We start from the raw sequence: 27782 nt of genomic DNA, 5'->3' as shown, positions 1-27782 counted from the left end.
TCATATTTTATAAGCTAAGAGAAAACTGACAAGGAAAACTATGACAATGAGCAGGGGGAAGAGGATTATTGAAAACGTATTCAAGTGTGATTTATATTGGGGAGAAAGTGCTAGAGATTAAGGTGGAAACAAAGGAAATTAAGAGTGAGTAGAAAGTCCTATCAGGTAATTAAAAACATAAATTGATTTTCCCCTGAGGTTTCCTAAGTTTGAATTTTATTTTGACACCTCCAATAAAGAGAGCTATCTAAAGCCAGGCACTTTAAATGAATTGAGGTTAAATTGAAAATCTAACAAGAAATACGCGCAAGGACTTTATCTTTTCTTTTGGTTGGATCTGAACCGAACTCTATGTGATGTATGAACTAATATCCTAGTTATGAATTTCGAAGACTGTAAGCTGCTCTAGCAGCCCCCAGTATCCCAGATACTGGTGAAATAAGGAAATTCAGTTTGAAAAATCAAGATATCTACCAGAAAGAACTGTTATATCTCAGCAAAGTTTCAAGGAGAAAAGAACTGGCATTCTAATCATGCTATTTGAGTGCCTCAAAAAAAGAATCCAGACGCCACGGGAGGAGATATTCCAACAACTTCAGCCATCAAGACCATGGGCGTAGGCAGCATCCGGTCTAGGGGGGAGGGGCAGTGAATAGTGTGTTGGAGGGCCTTTTATCAACTTTTTTTCAAACAATATACTTTTACAGAAATATATATTTTAATTTTGAAGGTCTGGGGGGCAGCGGCCCCCCCCCCTGCTTCCCCCTCCCTACCACCCAAAACAATACCAAAAACAGAAAGACATGTTGGATATAAACTAAAAATTGCGGGAAAGGAAAAACTAGTGTATCTCAGGTGAACTTCTGTGATTCAGGGCTGTTCCGAATTCTGAGGAAAATTGAGCAGGAGGGGACTGAACCTGTAATCAAAACTAAGAACAAAAAAACTTGACAGAAAGCAGAAGTTGATCCCTGATTTCCAAGTAGAGCCTTTTAATGGGTTGAAACTTATCCAACCTCTGTGAGGGAGGGAGGGGAGGTGTGAAGGTAATGTTCATTACACCATCTATCAAAAAGTAACAGTAACATCCCAGGCCCTTCGGTTGTACAGTAAAAAATCAAATTTTTAGGAGAAAAAAGTCACCTAAATTTTCGTTATAAAAAAATCTACTAGAAACGATTATTAGATTGCCATTGCATTGGATTATCAAGATTGATGAGACGTAACAACAAGTGTCCTAGTTATGCCTTTCAAAGCTACGGGACAAATTTGATCTATGAAGGTGAAGTAGAGTCATTATGGAAAGGGGTTGTCTGATCTCAACCAAAATTAATCTGAAGTAACAGTTTACGTCCTTGTTACACTTCTTTGGAGTCTAAGAGTGATTCAACCACTGCCAAGGAAGGAAAAAGAGCGGAAGAGGTCTCTAAACTTTTGTCATCAGCAAGGCACATATAGATAACGGAGAATTTAAATACAGGCCGAAATCCATCGAGGGTGATTGTCTTTTATTATTATTATTTATTTTTATTATTATTTTAATTAGTCTAGGATGCTTCTAGGAATGTTTACGGAGTTTTTTTTATTTATTTATCAATTTAACAAAGGTAATAGTTAAGGTCGTTGGGGGGTATTTTTTTCTATGACCTAACCTCTGTGGTAGGGAGGGGTTGGATGCTCTGAAATTCCTTGTTGTCAGCCTAATTACAGGCTAAACTGGCGGAGATCAACCAAACCAGCAAAAAACTAAACTTTGGCTTCGGTCGTCCGTGCTACATTCAACCTATCTGAGGTAAGGGCTATATTTTTCCCATTCGCCCAAAACGAAATAGATGATACGATCACAGTTAACCGTTGAACGGATTAGTAGTACGGGGAGGTGGATCATCTTCAGGGGGGGGGTCCAAAGGTTTATAGAGCATTTGCTGCTAAAGCAAGTACCATTTAAGCTTCCAGGTTTAGTTTGAATTTTGGAGTGGGGTATGTTTTTAAATCCGTTGACCGACTGTTATGAACGCGGGCTAAAACCAAAGGAAACCGTTCAGAGTCGAGAGGTGGGTTTGTCAAAAAACTAGACTTTTGATATATATATATATACCTTAAAAAGCTGTTATCTCCATATCCGCTTTATCGTTACTTCATACATATAAAACATTAATTCCTGGAGTTTTATAATTAGAAAATAATTGATTACCTGGAAACGGACTACACAAGTATCTCTCTATTAGACAGTCTAACATATTGCTCCAAAATTGTGGCCCACGGGTCACAATTGCTGCAATACTTCATAGCACCGGGCAACATAACACCAGGAGTATAGCTGGAGTTTGCTGGTTTAAGACTCATTCTGATCTGATCTTTCTTTTCTTAAAAACCTAAATATTGAATTGAAAACCCCAGATTCGGCTATGGGGATATTTCTGACCAACCTTGGAACGAGGTTTTCTACCCTTCGTGGCTAGCCACATCCAAATTCATTTCAAATTTGAATAGGATTATGTCGTAGATGTTTACTAAGTCAACACTTTAAGTCGTTATAGTCCTTTTTTAGTAATAGAAATTAATTTAATGACTTGCCATTACGATAAATTTCTAGTGGACAAATGCCAGTTTTGATTCTTCTTGTCTCACGATAAAAGCAGGATATTCGTTTCAGCACTTATATAAGCTTATTTACTGTAATCTTGTATTTTCTGAAATGAATAATTATATGGCCCGTTAGCGTGCAGTGTTAGGACATGCGACAGATGGACAAGAATAAAATTTCAAAATTTGACGAAAAGGTTAACAGTTAAACATAGGATTATGACAAGAATAAGCTTTATGATTCTTTCCAACGGGACAAAATTCAAAGTTAATAGAATCGGACCCGTTAAAAGTGTATGGGATTTTCTCTTCTTTTCATTTTAGGGCATAAAGCGACCTTTATCTTTCTGTAATAAAAGCTTGACTGTTTAACACAAAACTACTCAAAAATCCTGTAGGACTACTAGCGTACAAAAGAAGAAGATTAAAACTATATAAAGCATATGCTTTATCGTGAGGACAGCAAACAAAAAATAGTTTGCCCCCTTCTCCCAACACAAAATTCGAAATTTCCTTATATCTCACCTCCCCCAAAAATTACTTTCCTAAAAGTTTCAACTCGGATCCCCCAGCCGTAAGATAAATCTGAGTAGACTTACGAGAACTACAGATAAAATCCGTCGTCATTTTAATTGAGGTCCGTTGTATTCCCCTCAGAAAATTTTCCCACACGACAAATTCTCAAGAAATTTAAAATAGAGCAGCCAAGAGAAATTAAGACAAATAAAAAGAATGAATAAGATGGAATTACGGAAATTGTACCTATATTCCAAGATACATATAGAATATATAGTGTAAAATCAAACAGTTCGAGAACTGTAAGTAAGATCCGATTGGGCCAACAGTAACAAAAATCTAAAAAAAGAATTTTGATAACAATTAATGCATAAAAAGTAATCAGTTTTTTTTGTATATTATGAATACATAAAGTACGTTATGTTTATTATTACATATCAACCCCAACAAGCTTGCGGAAATTTGCCCTTATTTTCGGAAAATGGGGAAAACACCAGGCCGGATCCAGAGGGGGGGGGGGTTCAAACCCCCTCCCCCGAATTCTTTGTCCGACTGATAAAAATGTATAAAAACAAATGCATAAAAACAAAAGTTCGATGTTTCTTTAAAGTTTTTCTGTACCCCCCAAATCCCCCGAAAAAAACCTCCACAAACATGTATCCTAGATATGGCCTTGGGAATACATATCCAAAAAAGGCAAGTTATCACGATGAGAATAACACCATTAGAACCAGCATATTGGAGAACCCAACTGATGAGGTTCTAAGCTCCTATTTAGAAAAATGTGGTATTTTGCTCTTTTTTCCGAGAAGAAGGATCAAGGATACGTGTTTATTTGTTGCTTTTTTAGGAAATAATTTTAATAACAATATCACCCAATTGGTCGGTAATAATCACCGACTAGTCTGTGAGATCCATTGCCTCTCCCTAAACGTTTCAACTAGTGACGTCTCTGGTCGGTAACAGACCAAGTCCACGGGAAGTTTGCCATTCATTTGACGTTTTCAAAATATTTTCTTTAACCTTTATCTTACCATGTTATGATAACTCAACCCCCCCAAAAAAAAAAATACGAGAAGAGAATTAAAACAAACAAATTGTAAAAATAAATGCTACAGGATATTCTACACCATATATTCTGTTCAGGTTTTCTAAACACACGTAGCATGCGTAGCTGTGTTGGCCTCAGGCGGCTTGGTGCTGCAGTGGGTTGTTAGCAGCAGTAGTATTATAGGTAGTTATACCAAAAGTCCTCCTTTCCTTTATTATTTTTACTTGTCGTACTTTCTTTTTGGCCGTTCTGTCTTCCATATGGGGAAAACTTTTCGCAGGGATTGGATTTTCCACCAGGGGAAGTTTTCCGGGGGTATTCCCGTGGTGGAATATGCGTAGTACCTTTTAACGAAATCTGTTCATTGACAAGTGGTGGCTTGGATTAAGGCCTTAAGTAATCGTTGTATGTCGTCACACAATTATTTTTTTTAGAGCTGAAGGGTAATGTTTGGTTGGAAGTTACATAATATGGAGATTGTATGAAGTATGGAAGTAGATAGCCCGTAAAGAAAAAAAATATGATACTTGTACTTTAAATCGCGGACATTAATCGCAACCTGGTCCGCCCTTGGCTGTTTAGTGAATAGCGTTGGTTTCTGGTTGTTTTTCCTTAATGATTGACATCACATAGCCCCAGGGTAAACTCTAATTAAAGTGTTTTAATAAAGGAAAGAGTTCTTTGTCTAATTTTGTTATTATTTTTATCTCCTTTCCACTATTAATATCTTCTTTTTTGGTCTAATCTTGACAATCAATTTCTAACTAATTTCTAATTAGATCGATCCATTACCTCTTCAATTTAATTTGCCACCCTAATCCCGAAGCCATCTATCCCAATCCCAAAGATACGGCTTATGCTGTTAGTAATTTTAGATCGTTTCTAAGGAAGGTACAGAAAAAACGTAGCGCTACACTTTTTCGGGAAACGGATGAGGTAAAAGATAAAATTAGTTAATATACATTCCAAATCTCATTCCACAAAAACACGTTAAAGATCATTGGTGATGATAATGATGAAGAGAGTTACGCCATAGATGTAACAAACTCAGTCCCCTCTAAGAAGCACTAGTAGGTTGGTATATGCTAATTAGAAAACACTGATCTAAACATTGATTTCCAAACTCTGGTTAGTACCAGAGTATAATGAGATTATTACAACACAAAGATTCTATTTCTTCGGCTTTAAAGCAAGATTCTAAGTCTGAAGATTTCACTTCAGCCCTTTCAGAACATATTTTTAATTTTCCAGACCATTTTATTTTGTTCGAGAATGTCTCTTTGATTTCTAGGGATCGGGGTTTAAAGCAAAATTTTCGTGAAACTCTTGAAATAAAGAAAATCTTATTCAAGAATATTGCTTTGAATCGGGATACAGGTGAATATGGGCTGAACTCTATCTATGATAATTTATTAAATTCTGACAGAGTAAAGTTCAATTCACCCAATGTAGTTGACCTTTGTCCAAATGTTATAGCATTGAACGCTAATGAACCGAATCCAAGAAGGTCAAAGAAAATAGCTTCCGCCTTTTCTTTGAAACGAATTAGAGATTCAAATAATATGTAGTGTTATTTGATTTAGTATATAAACTTTTGTTTTAAATTGTTTTATTTTAGTTTTACTACTGATGACGGTCACTGTATATGTGACCGAAATATCTAGTATTTTTGTGAATTTCTATCACTGTTATAAAAAACACTGTCTATTAAAAGGATTTTATCCCTATTTGAACTTTTATTAATCGTCACTTCTGAAGTATGCGGCCATCTATGCTGAAAATATAGCCTATATTCCCGGAAACTGGGACAATGTAATTTAACCAGAAGGGTTTTGAAAATAAGACTGAAGAAAAATCATTTCTATGAAGAACTACCGTCTCCCTTCTGATCAATCTAGTAGACCTCTTCCCTTAACAGGAGAAATTAGGAAATTTTCAAAATATTTACTAATTTTAATGAACAATTATCCTAGAGATTCTCTTTTTCTACGTGTGTGTTTTAAACTTCTAAAAGCTGCATATGGCAACACATCAGCTATATTTTGTATTAAACAGAATTAGTTATAACATCAAAAAGTTCGTGGTAACAAACTGTAAGAAGCGAATCGGCTCCATAATAACTAAAATACTGAAAAAGGAATTTTGATGACAATTAATATATCAAAAGATTGAATTTGTATGCTGATTTCAAATATATAAAATTCATTAAGTTTAATATTACTCATCGAAAGCTACGAGTCTGAGAAAATTTGCCTTATTTTCGAAAAGGAAGGGGGGCGAACAATCCTAAAAGTCAAGTGATCTTAGTTAAAATCACAGTTCCACCATATCACAGAACCATACTGTACAGGTTTCAAGCTCCTATCTACAAAACTGAGAAATTTGAATTTTTGCCAGAAGAAAGATCACAGATGTGTTTATTTGTTTCCATTCGTTTTCAAGCACAATTCAATTATGTTTAAAAATGAAAAAAAAACTTTAAAAAAGTTTCAGTTTACACCAGTGTTTTTACAATTCTTATACAATTTGACGGTTTTACAGAGCAATTTTTTATTTTGTTTGGCCTGTCCTAGATTCATACATGCAAAAAGGAGCCCCCCCCCTAATATTGCCCCCGAAGACTCCTCTACTGAGCTGAGTTTCCAAGAGGCTTCATAGGGACGTACTTTTTCTATTTTCAAGTACAATCTAATTATGTCTAAAATTTAAAGAAAAAATGTTTTTTTCCCTTAATTTTCTATATGCAGGGTTCTTCTTCTTTTACTGTTATTATATTTTTTTTTTTTAAGAAACGGCTGCCGTATTATATGATCGAAAACGGTTATAGTTATCATTTAAAACATACAAGTATATGTCTGTATCCTGGCTACGGAAGAAGATTAAAAGATGCATTATCAAAAAATATATTTGAACAACGACAGAGTTCTTTGTTAACAGAAAACATCACACTTCCATTGCTTTTATGAAGTCTTCCTAGGCAATGTAGGGTATTTAAAATTATAAAATTCCATTTTATTTGATTTTTTTTTCAAGAATAAGTAATATTAAGAGAAAATTTTTTCAGCAATACAGCAATTCTCAACAATAATTAATACTGAACATTATATGAATAAAACGGGAAGTATTGCTTCTCTTTTTTGTTTAACATATTGCTTTAAATTAATTTTAGGAATTCAAAAAGGAATATTTAATTCTTTTTGTTAAACTGCTATTTTGTAGCAAGAGTCTAAAGATACACGATTTTAGTCCTTAAAAGTAACTATTAATTTAATTTCAAGGGATTATATATATTCAAAAAATAAATAAGTAATAAAAAAAATAAAAAATAAAAAATAAAAAAATAAATAAGCTCAATGACTATGCAGGCTAGTTAATTTTATAATAAAAAAAAACTTCCTAATCCCCAATAAGCTCAATAAATTTGTAGCTCAATAAGCTAAATAATTATACAAGCTAGTTAAATTTGTACTACAAAACTTCCTAATCTCCAATAAGTTTAACAACTTTGTAGGTCAAAAAGCTCAATAACTATGCAGGCTAATTACAATTTTTAACTATAAAACTTTATATTCTCCAATAAGCTCAATATCTTTGTAGCTCAATAAGCTTAATAACTATGTAGGCTAGTTCTATTTTATAATTATAAAAATTTATATTCTTTAATAAGCTCAATATCTTTGTAGCTCAATGATTATGCAAAATAGTTATATTTTATAACTATAAAATTTTCTAATCCCCAATTAGCTGAATAACTTTGCAGTTCAACAGGCTCAATAAATATGCAATCTAGTTACATTTTATAACGATACAACTTTATAGTCCTCAATAAGCTGTGTAGGTCAATCGGCTCAAATATTTTTTAGCTCATTAACTATGTAGGATAGTTGTATTTTATGACAATAAGACTTTCTAATCTCCAATAAGCTCGATAAATTTGCTAGTCTACGCAGTGCTGGATAGCACTCTATACGCAGCTCTATGTCGGAATAGAGAAAATTATTAGGCCTAGCCTGTATTTTTGGAGCGGGGTTTACTTCAAAAATAAATGATTTGATGTTCTTTCCAAATATAGAGTTTTCCGAAAGTTAATGCTGTTTCTAAATATTCTTTCCAAATATAGTATTATAATCAGAAAATTCAAGACACAGTTCAAGGGAATAAACCTAGGTGAATGGTTTACTAGCGGTGCATCATCGGCACCATCATCCTGGCACAACAAATTCTGTCATTAAAGCAAAATTAATTGAGTTGAAGGATGGCAAAAAAAAGATAATAATAGAAGAACCAATCAAAATCAGCGAAGCACCAAAAAACGATGGAAGATTTAAAAGCAATTCAATGAAATGGCAAAGTTAAAGAACTAAAAGAATAATAAATGAGGTTTAAAAAAGATTTGATATTTCAGTATTAAAAATTGAAAACTACTTTATAGTATCAAAAGATGCTAAGCTGCATGCCAAATTATTTTCATACTACTTTCCGAGTTTTTACTCTTAAAACCCCTCCTCCCCCCTGCCACTAAAAAAAGCATATAATATACATGGGTGAGGTTCGTAAGGCCTTAATTACACTAATTAATAGGAAGGAAGCAAGACTAGAATACCAACTTTAGGAATGAATTCTAATTTCCGAAGTTGGCAAAATTGAAGTATTGTTGAAAGTCTAACAAGTTGAAAGTAAAACCAAACAGTAATACAGTTCCACAAAAATTTAGAAGATTGTTAAACCTAGTTTATATCGTTCAGATAATAGGACCCCCTTGACTACCCTAAACCTTTAAGAGAGTAAATTCCTGTTCACGTAAAGGAAGCTTTAAAGCAAATTAATTTGCCCTGAGCAAACTTAAAATTAGAACAACTCCCTGAAAACGCGGTCCGTCTAGAATTGGCGTGATTGCCCTGCCTCACTTTTGACTCTTAAAAAGGGCACTAGAACTTCGGATTTCCAAATTGAAAGTACCCCCTCCAATGTCTATAAGAACAACATTTCGATAAAACCCATATAAGTTAATAGTAAGCAACTAGTATAACTTGTAGCCCTTGCCCTGAGTACTTTGAAGGGGGGGGGGACCTCCTCAAAGATATGTTAGACAGAAAATTGTTCCGACAAATTTGTTTAGGTTTACATTCTCAGTTGCCATACAAAGAGCCACAACAAAATTCTAGTAAATACAACTTGGGATTTTGTAGATTCAGTTCTGGGTACTAGATATGGATGGGTATTTGGTATTAGATATGGATCATTATGAATGCGATTAAAATTAGCTGATTCTCCAAGCTAGTGTTAGCTGAATCTCGCTATTACTAAACTCTCAATATGAATATGCTTTACATACGGAGAGCCCGTGTCTGACCATGTTTCTCTGGATTATATTATCTTAAGATACATGGCTCTATGAAATTTCGAAATAAAACACGAATTTCAGAAGTTAAAATACATTCTTATTTTAATATTGTTACTAAATTATAACTATTATTAATATTTGAAGCGCATAGAAGTACTTCTTTTCTTTTAAATAAACGAAAGAAAGAATTTACTGGTTTTTGTCTCAATCCACCAATCATCTGGTTGAAAAATACCCAAGCTTTTTTTTCTTGCTCGTATTTTGTGCTCGGATATGAAAAACGTACTAAAACACATTCTCTTATGAAGTTAAATAACAAAACAATTTTTTTTACTGAAAGTAAGGAGCGACATTAAAACTTATCACGTACAGAAATTATTCCGTATATGAAAGGGGCTATCCCCTCCTCAACGCATCGTTCTTTACGCTAAAGTTTTTATTGTTCTAAAAAATAGAGCTGTGAGAAAGATTCAAACATTAGCATAAAGAGCAACACGTTGAGGAGGCGACAGCCCCTTTCATATACGGAATAATTTCTGTTCGTTTTAAGTTTAAAAAAAAACTAGTTTTTTTTTTACTGAAAGTAAGAAACGACGTTAAAACTTAAAATGAACAGAAATTATTCCGTATATGAAAGGGGATGTCCCCTCCTCAACGCCTCGCTATTTACGCTAAAGTTTTTTATTTTATAAAAAAAATAAGAGTAGTTATAAAGTCAAACTTGAGCTTAAAGAGCGAGGCGGTGAGGAGGTGACAGCCCCTTTCATATACGGAATAATGCCTTTTCCTTTTAAGTTTTACTGTCACTCCTTACTTTCAGTTAAAAAAACTTGTTTTGTTTATTTAATTTCTGAACGTATTTAAATTAATACAGGTTTTGACTTTGGCTCACCGTACATGAATAATTAAAACGAAATGTGCAAATTAATTTTACTTTTTTTTGGCTAAATGGCTTTCTCGAAAGTTGTTTAATTTTATTTACAAACGTTTTAATTATTAATAATTATACGTAACTTACGAATTAAGCTACGTAACGAACTTCTATATTAGTATATTTTTATTACGTATATTAGGGGGGTTCACCCCCCTCGTTAATTCTTTAAGAAGACCCCCTTAATTACAAAGGCCATTAATTAGAATAAATAGCTCTTATGAAAGTACTATAAAAAACTTTAGCGTAAATAGCGAGGTGTTGACTAGGGGGCGAACCCAATGATATACGTAACAGTTTCTGTTCGTTTTAAGTTTTGATGTTGAAAATTTTTAGTGGGAAAGTTTTTCAGTTGAAAACTTGTTTTTTTTATTTAATTTCTGTTCGTTTTTTTAAATAATGCTGGGAAACTCGGCGCCCCCTTCATAGCAATGTCCCTTCCTCCAAGAAAACTTCCTCGATGGGAAGATCCTCCCACGTAACCCCCCCCCCTACCAGAAATAATTTCCCTTGAAAACGTCTGTATACTTCCCAATAACCAATACTATATGTAAACATTGGGCAAAGTTCATAACTTGCAGTCCTCCCCCAGGGACTGGGGGGATCAAGTCATCCTCAAAGACATAGTTATTATATTTTCCGACCATGCTGAACAAAATTTCTATCTCAAAATTTTGATCGGGTGACTTTGGGAAAAAATGAGCGTGAGAGGGGCCATAGTTGCTCTCCTTGTTTTGGTCAATTAAAATAGGCACTATAAATTTTAATTTCCATTTGAATGAGCCCTCCCACGATATTCTAGGACCACTGGGTCGATACGATCACCCCTGAAAAAAAAAACAAAAAAAAAACGCATCCATGATCTTTCTTCTGGCAAAAAATACAAAACTCCACATTTTTGCAGATAGGAGCTTGAAACCTCTACAGTAAGGTTCTCTGATACGCTGAATCTGATAATGTGATTTTCATTAAGGTTCTACGACTTTTAGAGGGTGTTTCCCTCTTTTTTCGAAAATAAGGCAATTTTCTCCAGCGCTTTTCTCCAGCAACTTTTGATGGGGAAGACTAAACGTGATGAACGACTAAAAGGAAGACTAAACGTAAATGTGGACTTTATCAATTTGGAATACAAAAACTCCATTTTTCACACTGAAAACGTAATTCAACGTGAAGTATCAAAATCTTAAGAGACCACCATCAAATGAAATACAACTAGAAATCTCTTAATTTCCGAATATATCTAAACTTCACTAAGTTGGTCTATTTCTCAGGGCTTCACAGGAGTTCTTGTTGACCCCTCAAATTTGGAGATTACACAAAATCGACTCTGATTAATACACAAACTATTAAAGATCCCACGGGAGCCTAGAGATACATCCGACCAAAACTTTCGGGACATCAAAGCTGAAATCTTAACTTGGAACTTTGACTGGAATAACTACCATATCAATCAGAACATTCATATTCTACATATATACGAGAGTAAATAAATTATAGCATATAATTTTCCACTACCTTTTAGGAAAATAAGCATAAAAAAAAATATTTCGATGTAGCCAAAGATGGAAAAACACATAGATTCTTTGCTCTCGGTAAGTCTGCTTTGGAAAAAATCCGCTAGAGACCTAATAAATCAGAGGGTTTTTCTGGACTAGTAGATATAATCTAGCAGATGTCTGTGAAGAAAAAATGAGGGGGGGGGGGAATCCCAAGGGTAAAAATACTCGCGCAGGATATTTTTTCGATTTGAACTTGATGAGATAATAATATTCAAAGGATAAGTTAACAGAATTGTATATACAGGGTAAGTTGCACACTCAGTTATTAAAGGCCAGATTGAATACGTTTTTAATAGTTACAGAAAAACAATAGCTGAAAGTACCCATAACCAATGCTGAAATCTCAACGTAATACTTTTGCTATTGCACAGTTGGAGGGGTGCTTTCAAAAACTCTCCAAAGCAGTTGGAAGCCTAGTCTAATTTGTAATCAACCTAAAATCAGACCAGTCGTCTTTCTTCTACGATACAATGTTTCTCTTTACTTTTTGAACATTGAAAATTTTCGCCAGACTCAGAACCGTGCATGTCATCGCCAATAAACCTTAAAAGTTGGCACATCAAAGGCGAAACATCCACAGGAAATTTTCAATTTTAAACAACTCTTTAGGGGGGAAGGGAAATTCTCCCTGCAATGCTAGGCTTGTATTCATGAAATCTTCTACCAGGTCGGTTAGCACCTTTCCGTGTTTTATTTTTGAAACATATTTAAAGCCATTTTCCAAATCCCATGAGAAAGTTAGACATCCTTCTCCAAAAACTTAACAGTCAGCACATCAAAGCTGAAATCTCAACAGGGAACTATAACTGAAAGGGAAAGCAATGCTTTCTACTTTTCTTAAATCAAGTAGCATATTGGGAGTTTCAGTGAATGGAACCGTCAGTCCAAAGTATCTTCAATCACGTTTTATTTATTATCTCAAGTGAAAGGTTGTCAGGACAAAACCAGAGGTCAATTGAAATACATCTGAGCCATGTAGCTTTTTCCTGAATCAATAGCAGATTGCGGCAGCCACAGAGAACAGAGAAACGCAAACGCAACGCAAGAACTGCCCAAAGCAGCTACATATAGAAAAATATAGAAACTAAAGAGAAAATCGAAATAATCTTAAGATTCAAAGGGAGGGGCGTGCGAGCCCGTTTGTCATCATTTTCCCCCTAGAAAATAATCATTTCCTGATACTCTTACACAGATGGACAAATCATATCATTTTTCAAAAATCCCACGTGGGAGTATGGAGCCGAGGATCCGGTTTGGACCTGAATTTGAAAAGAAAAAAAAAAGTTTCTAGCCATCTCCTGAATTTCAAATCATATTAATTGGATGAAATCTAAGACCGTGAAAGCCAAAGAATTCATTACATGTGAATTATGCAGGGAAAGACTCTTTCCCTTTTTCAAAATTTTCTTTGATTATTAAAAAATAAACTCTTTTTATGTATTTCTTATATATATATATATATATATATATATATATATATATATATATATATATATATATATATATATATATATATATATATATATATATATATATATATATATATATATATATATATATATATATATATATATATATATATATCCTCCCATGTATGTTCTATTCTGATAACGACAATTTGGTCATAAGAAAAGAAAAACCCATAAAAAGAAAACAAACCAACTTGTGATAACAACATTTTTTGGTATTAGAAAGTTATAGATGAAGCCACTAGAAAATTTTTAAGGTTTCGCTTTCAAAGCAACGGAATGACTCTTATAACCTTTTAAATTCATAAGAATATTCTCTAAAAATAAGGATTAACCTTAACTTTCGAAAAATGGCAATTTCTCAGAGTGCATATTAAGACACCCTTAAAAATAATCTTTATATTTAACCCTATAAGCCAAAACATAACATGATCAATCCAAAAAAATCCAATCCTGTTTGTTTTACAGACTCGGTCTGATTGTCTTCTGAACAATTCAAGTATCTTACATGTGACCTAAATTGTCCTCTAGCATCAGGAAAACGAAAATACAAGAGTGACATGAGTTCTTTTTTTAGGGGGGGGGAGGGGTAGGGGGGTGTATTTTCAATAACTATGGGAGGAGAGGTAATATTATTGCTTTTTCATATAAATTCACCAAAAAAATGCTTCTTTAATGAAATTACTCTAAAAAAGGTATTTTTCAAATCTAGGGGGCGGAAGAAAAATTAGGGGGAATATACCCCCTTACCCTCCCACCCAGTTGATGCCACAGCTAACGATTAAAGTTACGATAGTTATAAATAAAGTTAAAAGTTAATTAACGGGTAAATTCGAATAAGAAAGTGAAAGTTGAAATACAACATTTTCTGCTATAAATAAATAAATAAATAAAAAAAAAAAAATGATAGTGGTACCCTTCTAAAAAGTCGAATAATTATACAAATTCGAGTCCAATTTTTCTAAAATCTCAGATTTTTTCTATTTTCAATTCTGTTTAATCCCCCATCGCTACTCAAAAAAAAAAAAAAATACTTACATTCAACTTTGACTAGGGTCGTTGCTTCTACTTTACCCAGTTTGCTCGTAGCAAGACACCTGTAATTAGCTGACTCATGTACAGTACTAAGGAACAAAATATTGCCCCCAAGGGGTGCTTGATCTTCAGGTGTTAACTCTTCGGGACCTCTACGCCATCGAACATAGGGAAGAGGAGATCCACTGGCTTTGCAGGTAATATTTAAGTCTTTTCCGGCCTTTACTTCGTGGATAGGGAAGATTTGTTGAACAAAGTTCGGGGGAACCCGGCGAACTGCCAAAAAATAAAATATAAGCTAATTTATGGAAGAAATAGACAGATTTGGTTTCTAGTGTCAAGTTTACGAGCGTGTACAAACAAAATATTTTAAACAATATACTCATATTGTAAACCATAGCTATGAGACATCCTACTGGAACTTACTAGAAAGGGTTGAAAACAGATTACTGCGTGTATTTCTCGTATCAAAGTTATATATAATTACTATTTAAAATTTTAATCAAGGGATTTCCCTTATGCAGCTTATCAACTATGGGTTACCCACTTTCAGCCACCTGGTGTAATTCTAGGAGCGCCACTTGTGCCACACCGTTCCACCACGAGTGGCAGAGTTCCACCAAGATTGGCACAGTCCCCATAACGCTAGGCTGAACTCCACCATGCTTGGCACAGTCACCGCAACGCTTGGCAAAGTTTTGCCACGCTTGGCACACTTTTGCAACGCTTGACACGCGCCACATAGGGTGTACGTGATTTCTGACACCATCTCGCTTACTAAGTCAATTTGAATGGTTCAACACAAAAAAAACATTGTTTTATCTAAAAATATCACAAAAACGTTCATTCTCAGAATTTTTGCACATATTGTGTCGTATTAATTATGAATCAACTAATTTTTTTATAATAACCGTTTATAACTAACGTATTTAAGCTGATGTTATTGCTTTGTTACACATTTTTATGAAGTTTTTTTATGTTACATATTTTTATTTTTATGATGTTCCTACGGTAACATCAATGGCGGATCCCAAGCCTTTATTTGATTGGATGATTTGAGTCACGTGAAAAAAATAAGTCCCCGACCACAGGGCTATTGAAATGCACTTGTAACTGGTCGCCAATCTGTTCATTACGCGGGATAACAATATTTACATTTTCTTAGTTTAAAGTAACGGCTTTCAAGGGGGTTGCATAAAGTACCAAGGCTATGAAAATGATCCGTCTAACAACGGAAAGCAACAAGAAATTGATTTTTCCTAGAATACAAGCTAAAATTCTATCGGAATACAGCCTACACACGATAACTGTGGTATGCATTCTTCGCGGAACACAAAACTGTTATTGCGAGCAACAACAATTGAAAACATGCAATACTTGGGGCATGTTATCCGTATGACAGAGGATAGACTTCCTAAAACTGCCTAAAACTGCACTGGAATGGCAGCCGCAGGGATCCCATAGAAGAGGACGGCCGAAAAAATACACTTCGTCGCACCTACCAGCGGGACCTCAAACACATCAATACGACGGTCCAGCCCCAGTGGGAAGATATATGGGCAGCAGCACATATGAGGGATGATTGGCGGCTCTTCCTGGATGCCCTGGATGCCTCTGGTGGCAGAGGAGGAACTAAGGTCTAAGGTAAGGTATAATGGTTATAAGAAATTGAGCTAATGGGCCTACACAGATATTCCCAATTTCAAGGAGATATGGACGATTTAGATTAATTTGGTCACGATTCCATGTTTTTGTCAAAGTATAAATACTGCGAAACAAGAGAAAACAAAGACTTTTCAAAGCGCTGGTGCCCTAAGTTACTCACCTACTGGCGGAGATGTTCCACCGCTAGCTGCAATACCCGACAAAATTTCCTTCACTCTGTTATCAGCAGGGTGAAAAATATGCTTGGCCTTCTTTCGGATTTATATTCTAAGCTTTTGCCGAAAAGTATTCATGAAGGCTTCTTTTACAGAGCCTAGTCAAAAACCAAAGATTTCAGAGATTGTATTTTCATCTTAAACATAAAGAGTAGCGGGTCTCCAGAAGCAGACACGTTAAAAAAAAAGAGGTGTTTATAGATTGCTAATTTTATGCTTCTTATGCTTTTATTCGCCTTTGAGATAATTTATTCTCAAACCTCATCCCCCCCCAAATGGTCTATATATATAAACTATAAAACTGAAAGAAACACTAAAACGAAACTCTTACTTCATACTATGCAGCATATTTATATTGATCAGATTTTCATGTTTCATTCCATTATTAGTCACATTTCAACTCATTTAAAATGGTATTTTTATCCAATATACAATACAATCACTCAGGCAAAACTGGATATCTTCGAGTCTACACAGCATAACTGGTTTATGACGGAACAAAGAATGGAAACAACATCAAACAGATATATTACTAGGACTCTAAAGGGGTCCATCAGGGGGGAAATGTGCAGTGTCTTGGCCCATTGCTTTTCTCAATTTATATCAATGACTTGAGTGAGTCTTAAAAGGATCCCGGACTTACAGTGCTGTTTGCCGATAATACGGGATGTAGTGTCTCTGTACCCAATGATCTGATACTTCGGGAAAATATATGTCAGTCAATTGATAAAATTATGTTGTGGTTTAAGTCTAAGCGTCTGACAGCAAATTCTGAGAAGAGAAAATTTATTATTTACTCTCAGACTTCAACTTCTTGTCCTGGACTCCAGTCAGTTGTGGCCTCAAACAACGTGCGTATTGAGCGTGTTAGCTCTGTACGCTACTTAGGAACTATCATTGATGAACACCTGTCATTCAAACACCATATTAGCCATCTTCAGTCGAAATTAAGCAGAAATGCTGGAATCATGCGTCACCTGAAGTTTATTTTACCTTATAGTGTATTGAGGTCCGTTTATTTCAGCTTAGTACATTCTTACCTTAATTATTGTCCACTTGTTTATTGGGATACATTGGGATCCTTGGTTATTAGAATAGATTTAGGAGCAACTTACTGCCACTCCAGAGACAACGGAATAAAGGACTGTGAGTGCTAAAAGAATATGTTCCATCTCCTGCTTTAATACGAAACAAATCAAGTACTCAGTGTTGTTGTATTGAATATCCTTCCAGTTAAACAGTTTGTAATGTTTCAGTCAGTTCTTTTTGTTGTTCAGTATCGTAAGAAAGCATTGCCTACGAATTTTGATCAATCTGAGCTGTTACATTGGATGAGGTGGATTAATGTCGACAGTCCAGGAGGCAGTGGATGGTCCGTCAGCCACCAATTAAATGCGAGAGATAGAAATAGTTTTTCACTTAGAAATAGTTTAATTACAGTATGGAATAAGTTTGGTAAAAATTGTAATCTATCTCTTCCCCTATCAACACTAAAAAATAAAATTAAGGAATGCCAATGAAGATGTAATTGGTTAATAGGTGTGTGTATGTGTACATATGTGTATGTGTATGTTAGTGTGAGTATGTGTATGTGCTTGTACATACATCTGTACGCCTTTTTGTATGACATGTTTGGCAGGAGTTGGTCCCCCGCCAAACATGTCAAAAAAACATGCCAAAAAGGTAATACACTTTGGAAATTTTGTTATACTGTAGAGTTGAGGAGCCTGGAAAGACGAGTTACTTATGTTTTTTTATTATTACTTTTTTTATTTTTGATGGTAGTTTGAAACAGAAAATTAATGAAATTTATTTTAATTTATATATATATATATATATATATATATATATATATATATATATATATATATATATATATATATATATATATACATATACATATATATATATATATATATATATATATATATATATATATATATATATATATATATATATATATATATATATATATATATATATATATATATATATATATATATATATATATATATATATATATATATATATATATATATATTTCTACAGCGCTAAGACATAGAGCGCTACAAACATAAGAATCGACTTTAGAGGACAAGTTATGTCACGGGAAGATGTTTTTGAAATCCCCGTTCCCCCCAAACTCAAAATTTTCCAAAATTCTATTTTAGAGGCTTTTTGAATATTTCTAAAGCGTTAATTTTGTATGGGAAGTGGGGTGTTCGGGAAGGAGGGCAGCCCCTTCATATGCAGAATGGTTTCTGTTCGTTTTGGGTTTAGGTGTTGCTCCTTACTTTATGTTAAGAGAATGTTTTTTTTTATTCAATGAATCAAAAGAATTGACTATATTAGTTCCATTGATATGAATTTCATTATGCTCTGATTCAGCGAATCAGAGAACTCCATTACCGACTTACTCTGAAATAAAGATGATATGGACTACGTCTTATCTGTGAATAGGGAAAGCATAAAATACGTATTCTGCCCAGCATAAGAAAAAAATTACCTTAATCTATACTGGATATACAATTCCTTGCACCTCGCGGGATTGAACCAGAGAACTCTTGGATACAAAGTCTTGGTTTGTTCCACTACGCCGGTACAAGGTGACTGGTTATTTCATTTTAGAACACTTTGATGTAAACTGGTCGTAAATATAGTGTAAATATGTATGGTCTTGCTCCGTATTTAGTGGAGTCATCCTCATCAGGCCTCGTTTATTTTACTTATCACCTTTGTGCCGCATTAAGCCAGTAAAAAGAAGTGGGTGTATCCATAAATTAACTCTAGTGGGGAGGGGCTATGAAGCTAAGATGAAACAAATTGTTATGGGGAGAGTTCTCTTGCCTTTATTGTTTTGTAATTGTTTAGCCTTGGTACACCTCATAAGGAGACATGTTAAGAAAACAATTCTTACTTTAAAATATGTATAATGATCCTAGTTCTTATATTATCCAAGGGGAGAACCTTTATCATCAAGTCTTTCCTAAATTTGGAAATCTTCTCGTAAGAATTTTTCTTAGCTATGACCAATTAAAGGAAACAGTAAAAATGATCATTATTTGGGTGGGATCAAACTTTTTCGAAAATTAATCTTTTTCTAGAGCCCAAAATCGGATTATTAATAATTCATTCATTTTATATTCTATTTCTTGTGTAACTATGAGCATGGTTAATGCTGGAATACCTACATATTCCCATATTTCCAGAAACAAAAAGTATAATCCCTCAAAAACGGTACTTTTACCGTGTGAATTGATCATTTAGAGCCATTCCAGAATTTTTAGCCGTGTCTCTAAAATTCAATACTTTTGCGGGGGGGGGGGGCCAAACTGTGACCTACCAAACAAGTCATGTACGCAAAAAATTTAATTAACAAAAGTTAATTGTTTTCAGTTTTTACGAGTTTTACGAAGAAAACGAGTTTTTGCGACCATTAGTAAAATTGGGAGAAAAAATGTTCCGATTATGATTTAATTGCCAAAATTAATGTTTGTCCAGGAACAGCGAGATAAGTAATAAAATGAGTAATTTAACGATTCAAGGGCAAGCTTTGAAGCCTTGGGACAGTCGGGTAGAGAGCATTTTCTTGGTACTTTACTGTTAAGGTCACACTACATGATGCTCCAACCGAGGGGCTAATAACTGACCGTCGCAGATGTCCCTTCCTTCGTGCCTCCGGCACACCCGAAACAGCGTGCTACTGGAAGCGAAGGAACACAGTTTTATCTTTGGCTTATGGAAAGCGTACGGCGCATGTTTTACGACGGCAAGCTTTCTCCTCTTGAGAGGTTATCTTTACTTGGTCGTGTTATTTACTGCGTTCGACATTGGAGATCATGGGTCCTAAAAAGTGGACATTATGGTTTGAACGAGAATTTTATTACCACAAACCTTTACCATTGCCTAGAGATAAATATGCATTCCCTAGTGCTTCTCATTCGTCGATTCAAACGGGTTGGGCTCGAACGTCTTTTCAAACTCTCCAACATGATATCGGCTTGTATGCCGGAAAACCAGATCAACTCAAAAACCTTTCAGACAAAGAAAAATGCAATCTTTTAACAAGTCACTTCAAGCCGAACCAGAATTTTCCATCTCATTCGAAAGCATTTATCGAAAAGGGAAAAACAAAAGTTCGATCCTTTCAGTACTCCTGGTTACAAACTTTCCCAGAATGGTTGGTCTTCAGTCCATCGTGCATGGGTCTTTTGTGCAAAATGCGTTTTATTCGCTTGTCAAGCTGCTGGGAAGGGTAGCCATCAGGTTCAAGGCTCTCTAGTCTCGAAACCATACACAGAACTCAAGCATTTCCTTTCAGACATGCGGGCGCATCAGAACTCTCGTTACCATCTTGATTCAATGATTAGCGCCGAAAGCATTGTCTCCGTTTATGAAAAACGAACTAGGAGCATTGTGTCTGCTATATCGAGTGCAGAGGCTGAAATAAAACAGAAAATCACTAAAGTCTAACACCAAGTCTGCGCGCGGTCCTTTTTTGCGGGGGGAATGAATTACCTCTGCAAGGAAACAAAGAGGAGAGTAAACTATGCGACAGAACTAACGTAAATGAAGGCATTTTTCATGGTGTTATGCGTTTAATGGTAGAGAGTGGAGAGAAATGTCTAAAAGAACACTTCAAAAATGGCGCAAAAACTGCGCAGTATATATCTCCAATCATTCAAAACGAACTGATCGATTGTGCCGCGTCCATTATTGTGCCAAGCATTGTGAGTGATGTAAATAGTTCAGTAGCATTTTGAATCCTTGCCGATAAGACTACAGACATTTCCAATAAGGAACAGTTAGTTATTGTAGTCAGATACTACAATGAAACTCGTGCTTTACTTGAAGAGCGGTTTCTCGGGTTTTTCTGTTTGTGGAAATCTCACTGGCTCTGCAGTAGCGGAACAAATCATCAGCCAATGCATTGCGTTCGGCTTAAAAATGGAGAAATTTGTGGGGGTTGGTTTTGATGGGGCCAGCAACATGTCAGGCTGCTATTCTGGTGCACAGGCAGAAATTGGGAAAAAATATCCGCATGTGATCTACACCCACTGTGCGTCGCACAGATTAAATTTGGCTTTATGTAAAATTAGTCGGGTAGGACTTGTTAGATCAACCTTTGCTACTATACAGCAGATTGTATCATTTTTATCATCCTCACCAAAAAGAACGAATATGTTTGTAGAAGCGGTCGCTGTCGTTTTTCCCGATAGTACTGTGAGAAAGCTTGTGAAGTTGTGCGAAAAGAGATGGGTGGAGCGTCATGATTGCATTTTAGTTTTTATGTCTTTTTATTGTTTGATTATTTCCGTACTTGAGGAAATAGTTGGTAGCATACTGTGCAACACGAAAGTTATTTCAAAAGCAAATGCATTGGTTTCAACAGCAACCAAATTTAGTTTTATGTTCATCATGGCTATACTAGACTTTATTAGGGTCATAATGCTCTCTGTCTCTAAGGCACTGCGAGTTGAAGATTTAGACTTAGTTGGGTGCTGTCAGCATATTAAGCTATGTTCTGATACTTTACTGCAGTCAAAACAAAATGATTTTGAAACAGTTTTTCAGAAAGCCTATGAGCTGGCACAAGAGGTAAATGTGGCTCCGGCTGTTCCCAGGTCTATCCGCCGAACGTCCATCAACGATAATGAGTCCATCAAGGTTTTTTATCGCGAGTCATTGTTCGATCCGTACTTTGCTTCACTTATTGAAGAACTTGATCAAAGATTTTTGCGCCACCAGGAGGCATCTTTCAAAATCGGAAGGCTTTTGCCAGCTAACATTGAGTCATTAAATATTAATGAATTTTTGAACGCTGTTGCTGTTTACGAGGGATTTCACAGGGGTAGACGTGCGCTCGAATGTGAGTAAGTCCTTTGGAAACAGAAGTGGCTTGGAAAGTCTGAGAAACCATCAACTGTTGCTTCGACTCTTGCGTCATGCGATGCAAGATTTTTTCCCATGCATTCAAAGGCTTTTGACGATTTTTCAGACATTACCAGTGACTACCGCTTCTGCTGAGAGGAGCTTTAGCTGTCTTAAGCGATTAAAAACCTATCCGCAGAGCTCCACGGGCGAGGAGCGTCTGAACGGACTAGCTAACATGACCCTGAACCAGGATATCCAGGTCGATGCTGACCAAGGTTTTGATCCATTTGCAGCCAAAAAAGACCGGCGGCTATTACTGTGAGAGGTTAGACAGTCTTTCGTTGCTCGTTTCTCAAGTGCAGTTGATTCTGTTTTTTAAATTTTAATTGTACTTTATCCTCTGTAAACAATGTTAATATCAATACATTTCTTGCTTTCATGGCTGTTATAATAGGTAGACTGAGGACCCACCCCTCCGAAACCAAATTCTGGGCAATTGTCTTTGATATAATATTATTTTTTATTTATTTGGTTCTCTAAAACACGGGTCTCATAGGCAAATACAAGGAATAATGAATTTCTTTATTTTATATTTTCTAAATTCTGATGCTTCGTGGCAGTTCCAAAACAACTACTCGCCCAAAATAGAAACTCTCACTGCTTCTAACTTTTTTTTAATTCTTACTATTGGAAAAATATTGTAATCCATTCTCAAACAAAAAAGTCTACAACTAGAAATACTCATGACAGGTGTGTACTTTTAATTTCTTTACCTAGCTACCCCCCCCCCCCCGCCTGAAATCTTGCACTATGATAGATAATTTTCTTGCTCACATGACTGCAATAAAAAGGTAGACTGACGCGCCCCCCCCGAAACAAAATCCTGGATACGCCCCTGTTGATTCCCTACTTCTGGTCAGGACGCCCAACAACGGATATAAAGCCAACACGGGGGTGGAAACCGGACAAAGTAGTAATCAATGTAAAATCAAATCAAAAAGACTTACATCGAACTTGAAGAGTAAACTGAGGCGAAACAACTGTTCCAATTTTATTTTCAGCGACACAATCATATCGACCTTGGTCACTTTCATCACTTTCAAAAACATCAAAACGTCCAACGTTGTCATTCATGCTGACGCGGTACCGAGAGTTGCTCAAATTCAGGGGGTGGGAGTCACGGATCCACGTCACAACTGGTGGAGGGTTGCCTTCGACTTCACATATCAAAGTTGTATTACGACCCTTTTCAACTTGAGGTGTTGGTACCGGATTTCTTGTGATACACGGAAAGCCATGCGGAACTTTGTTTTCTAAAGAAAAGTATATGTATATATAACATGTAGATGCCGTCAAAGTCCATATAGACAAAGGCAGATACCAAGAAGTTGATAAGTACAGAAACACTGGCAAACTGAACTGAAAACACTGAAAACATTGGAAAACAGTGAAAACAGTGGAAACTGACATATTTTCAGTTTCTAAACGGTGCAGCCTTCGTGCTACAAGGACAGAAAACTCGTAATAAAAACAGCAGCTGTAACAAAAAATATTACCCATTAATGAATTATTTAAAAGAATGTAACAGGAATGTAATTGAAAGACCAGGAATGAAAAACTGGTCAACACTAATGTTCTTCCTGTTCTTCCTTCCTCAGTTTTCCAGTATGCTTGATATTGCTCACAATCCCTTATCTACTTAAATCAATCGCGATTGAACCCATGCAGAGACCAGAGTGATTCTTTCACGCTGTGCCATAGAACCTTACACACTAGCACAACTTAAGACGTGACGTCGGGGTAAGTAAGTGTAGGGAAGAAATTTTGTCCGTACCGTAGGCAATGTCAAAGAATTTCACGCCACGCGAAATTTTGTTACGTTATAGAAAATAGCTATATAGTAGCAATAAATTAGAATTTCTATATGAGCAATTAATAAATCTTAAAAATAAGTTAATAAACTTTTTCCAGAGAGCCTTTTACGTTTGAGAAGAGCTTGAATAGCCATCTCCATTCCACATTTTTGAATAGTTGGCTTAAGATGATTGTAATGATTTTAGACGATGATTATGATAGTTTTATGGATACTGTCAGACAAGACTGTTGAAGTCTTTCACGATTGAATCCTATCACTTACGATTAATGTGATAAAAGTGTGTGCATGTACAGTGTTTGTTATTGGGAAGTGTGCATAAATTTTTCGGGTGGGGGGAGAGTGAATTTTTGCTAGGGGGATTTTTACGGGGAACATTTTCCATGGGGAGGGAATTTTCGGGGGGGGGGGGTGGAATTTATGTTTCTGGGGAAATTTTACACTGGGGAATTTGCCAGAATTCCTACAAGAAATTATTTTAATTTGTCTTACTTTATTTTTAGCAACTCAATTTTACGTGTGGATACGTTAAGGATAATTGTCAGGGGTTAAGTTTCTCCGGGACTGAATTGTCTAGATGTGAAAAGACTTGTTCAAGAGCAAAAGATTATACTTAACATAACGAAACTTAACTACTTTGCATAGAAAATTCCATACATAATGTGAAAACAGTTAAGTCTTTGCAAATAATTCCACATTTAAAGGAGGATGTGCAAATGAGATAAAGGTGCAGAACTTAAGCTAAATGTGAAGTTGAACGGCTCTGTTAAAGGAAATATTACAAAACAAAAGGAGCAGTACCATTAGATTTCTTATTATGTGTTTCTTTAATATAATAGTCACTACCCTGACAATAAGCCCCCCTCCCTCTGGTGGTCCCATATATAGGCCTAATAGTGTATTTCTCCGTTATTTTTAACGTCGTGATACGTCATCTTCTTTGTTATCAATTTCAGCCTGAGTGATTGATTTCGAAATTGGATAAAAATATTATTTGAAATGATTTAACTTGTGGATAACATTGAAAAAAAAATATCATAATCTGATTGAAAGAAATTGGTTGAATATTACAAAACAATAATGTCACTGTTTTAGTGCTTTCTTATAGTTTTGTATATAATCTTAAACCATATCTGGGATCACAAGGGGGAGGGATTGTCCGAAAAATAACTATAATATTTGGAAAGAGCCTAAAATAAGGAATCTACTTGTAGTACTCTTTTTGTTTTATAATGTTATAAAAAATATAATGTTATAATTCTCTTTACAGAATCCGTCCAACTACTTATTTAGCGAGGTTGATTTTCAACTAAGAAACAAAAATAAATAAAGCTCTAATGAATGAATAAAACTAAAACTGCTGCCAAGGTTAATATAGATGGCACAAATTACAAGAGGTATATCTTTGTGCTTCAGTGCTAAACTGGGAAATCGTCTAAATCTTACAACCATTAAAAAACATTAATGGATCATTTTACTCACCAGCCATCTCTCATCAAACCTACTTTTTTCATATATTTGATATACTTTTTGGAGCAATATTTAATATAGAAACCCTTCCTGAGATCCCAAGCTTAGGGCCTAAATACTACAATCTTGTGAAAGAACCCCAAGGAGTGCCAGCTCTGAGTAGAGGATGTTAAGAAAGGGCTGAAGGAAGGAAGAGGAAAGAGAGAAAGGAAGGTGTTCTAACTGAAACACTACAACCACTAACAACTTACTGGAGCGACAAGCCAACTGAGGCCAACACAGCTACGCAAGCTCCTCCTCCATCCCATTATATTCAAAGCCTCCCTCTTTAAACACTCTAATGAAGTTCCTATATATAATAAGTCCTTGCTTACAACCTCTTTCTACCCTATTCGGGGACGACCTACTTTTCGTTTAGGCAAAGATGGTTGGCCAAAAAGGACAATCTTTGGCAATTTGGCATCCTTCATCCACAGAACGTGTCTTAGCCATTTCAAATTTTTAGTAACTCAAAACACACTGTCTAAAAGATCTTTCAGCTTTTCCAAATAATCCCGATAAAACTATTTAGTATTCACAGTACAACTCAATCCTCGTGTACTGCAATATTTGGAATCAAAATAGGATCTTTAATTGCGACTGAAAATAAAACAAGACTAATATTAATGTTTTTCCAGTTTGCCTAAAATTAATATAAAACAAATACAGAAAGAAGTTCTCTCCACCCCTCCATGTGTATTTAAAAATAAGACAATTTAAGAAACATTATGAAATTATTTTTGTTAGGTTTTCCTCTATTTTTAACGTCATTCAATAAAATAACAATAAAAACAAGAATTATATGCATATAAGGAGTTTTGTAATGTATGATCAAACTAATATCTAGAAATTCACCTGAGTCCGTTTAGGGAAAAATATAATACCATTTTATGTTCTTTTTGTCTTTTTTCTCGTAGAATTTAACGCTACTTGTCAAAAATTATCTTGGCCAACAGAACTCTGAGATACACAAGAAAAAAATCCAGTTCCAAAAAAATTAAAAGAGTGCAGTAGTAGTAGTGGGGAGAGGGGTTACAGACCTCATACCTTTCTATTTTGGACCACTCTATAGTATGGGTTTTCGTTTAAAAAGTTGCTGCTGAGCTTTGTTAAATATGTTGGAACATCACACACCATAGCTACGAGACGGTCCCTTGAAAATCTACATGATAAACTTTGCAAAGAGGTTAGCAAGATAGAAGATGAAAATACAAGAACGTTACCAAGTCAATATTTTCCATCATTAGGGTTAACTAAGCATTCCAAATGGAATAACAAAGGTCGACAGGGAAACTAATCAGCAGAGAAAGGAGTTAGGTAAAGAGATTAAATTGTCCTCATCTTCTGAACCAAATTTTGACGGAAGTAGTTGCCTAATTGAAGGAAAGTGTTTTATAATGATAAGGCCAAACTTCATGGAAATTTAAAGAGGAATTTTGCTCGAAACATTTCGAACTTCATTGAATACGTTCGGCGACATTTAGACATTACCACTCAAAAGAAAGATATGTAGGAATTCACTTCGGAGAGGGCCCAAGTAAGAAAAAGCTCAATAAAATATTATGTCATCAAAGAATCAGAGCGCATCAAAGGGGAGGGGGGCACTGGGTTTGAAGCCAACCCCCCCCCCCCAAAAAAATCTCTGACTCGTGAATTGGGCTTAAAATGCAGTTAGGAAGGCTATTTCTAAAAAAAAAACTAAAAATTATTCATCTGAATCATAAATTCATCTTAAAATTGCAAACACAAGCCCTTATCCTCCCCCCACCCATCGCCAGCTTAAATTCCTGGATACGGTCTTGCTAAGTGTACAGAGCGTGCCCAAGGCCAGAAAGCACATCTCGCATCTTTTTGGAAACTGGATTAGTGTTTTCGAAAATCACCAAGGGTAAATCATAGGCAGCGCAATCGCGCAACCTAAGTAAAGAGCGATGTTGGCACAATGTATCATTATTTTTTTTTTTCATACCAGGGCACTTCGTATAGAAGGAGTTGTCGTAGAAACTTCGAAAAGGGCTCATTCGAGAGAAAATTGGAGTGGTTAGTGCGCTTTTTAATAGTCGAAAGTGATTGGAGGGCAAGTAGCCTCCAATGGTTAGCCATGCCTATCATTCTCCCAAACACATCCAATCAAAATTTTGATATAGCCATTTTG

The 27782-nt window shown here is 35.4% G+C and overlaps 1 protein-coding gene across 1 annotated transcript in view; it reads right to left on the bottom strand.

Moving 5' to 3' along the window:
* LOC148953276 (tyrosine-protein phosphatase Lar-like) overlaps positions 1-25607 on the bottom strand; it is a 50451-nt gene extending 24844 nt beyond the window's left edge. The window contains exons 1-3 of the mRNA XM_089087916.1: positions 25601-25607; positions 23253-23558; positions 14495-14767 (exon numbers count right to left, since the gene is read on the bottom strand). Coding sequence (XP_088944042.1) covers positions 14495-14767; positions 23253-23558; positions 25601-25607 — 586 coding nt within the window. The remainder of the gene's footprint in view (positions 1-14494; positions 14768-23252; positions 23559-25600) is intronic.
* Positions 25608-27782: the final 2175 nt, after the last annotated feature.

The sequence above is a fragment of the Artemia sp. Qi Xiang Cuo genome, chromosome 4, assembly GCF_049724085.1.
Source record: "Artemia sp. Qi Xiang Cuo chromosome 4, ASM4972408v1, whole genome shotgun sequence".
Classification (NCBI taxonomy): Eukaryota; Metazoa; Arthropoda; class Branchiopoda; order Anostraca; family Artemiidae; genus Artemia; species Artemia sp. Qi Xiang Cuo.
Note: the sequence above shows the minus strand (reverse complement) of the source record. Positions and strands in the feature narration are given on the sequence as shown.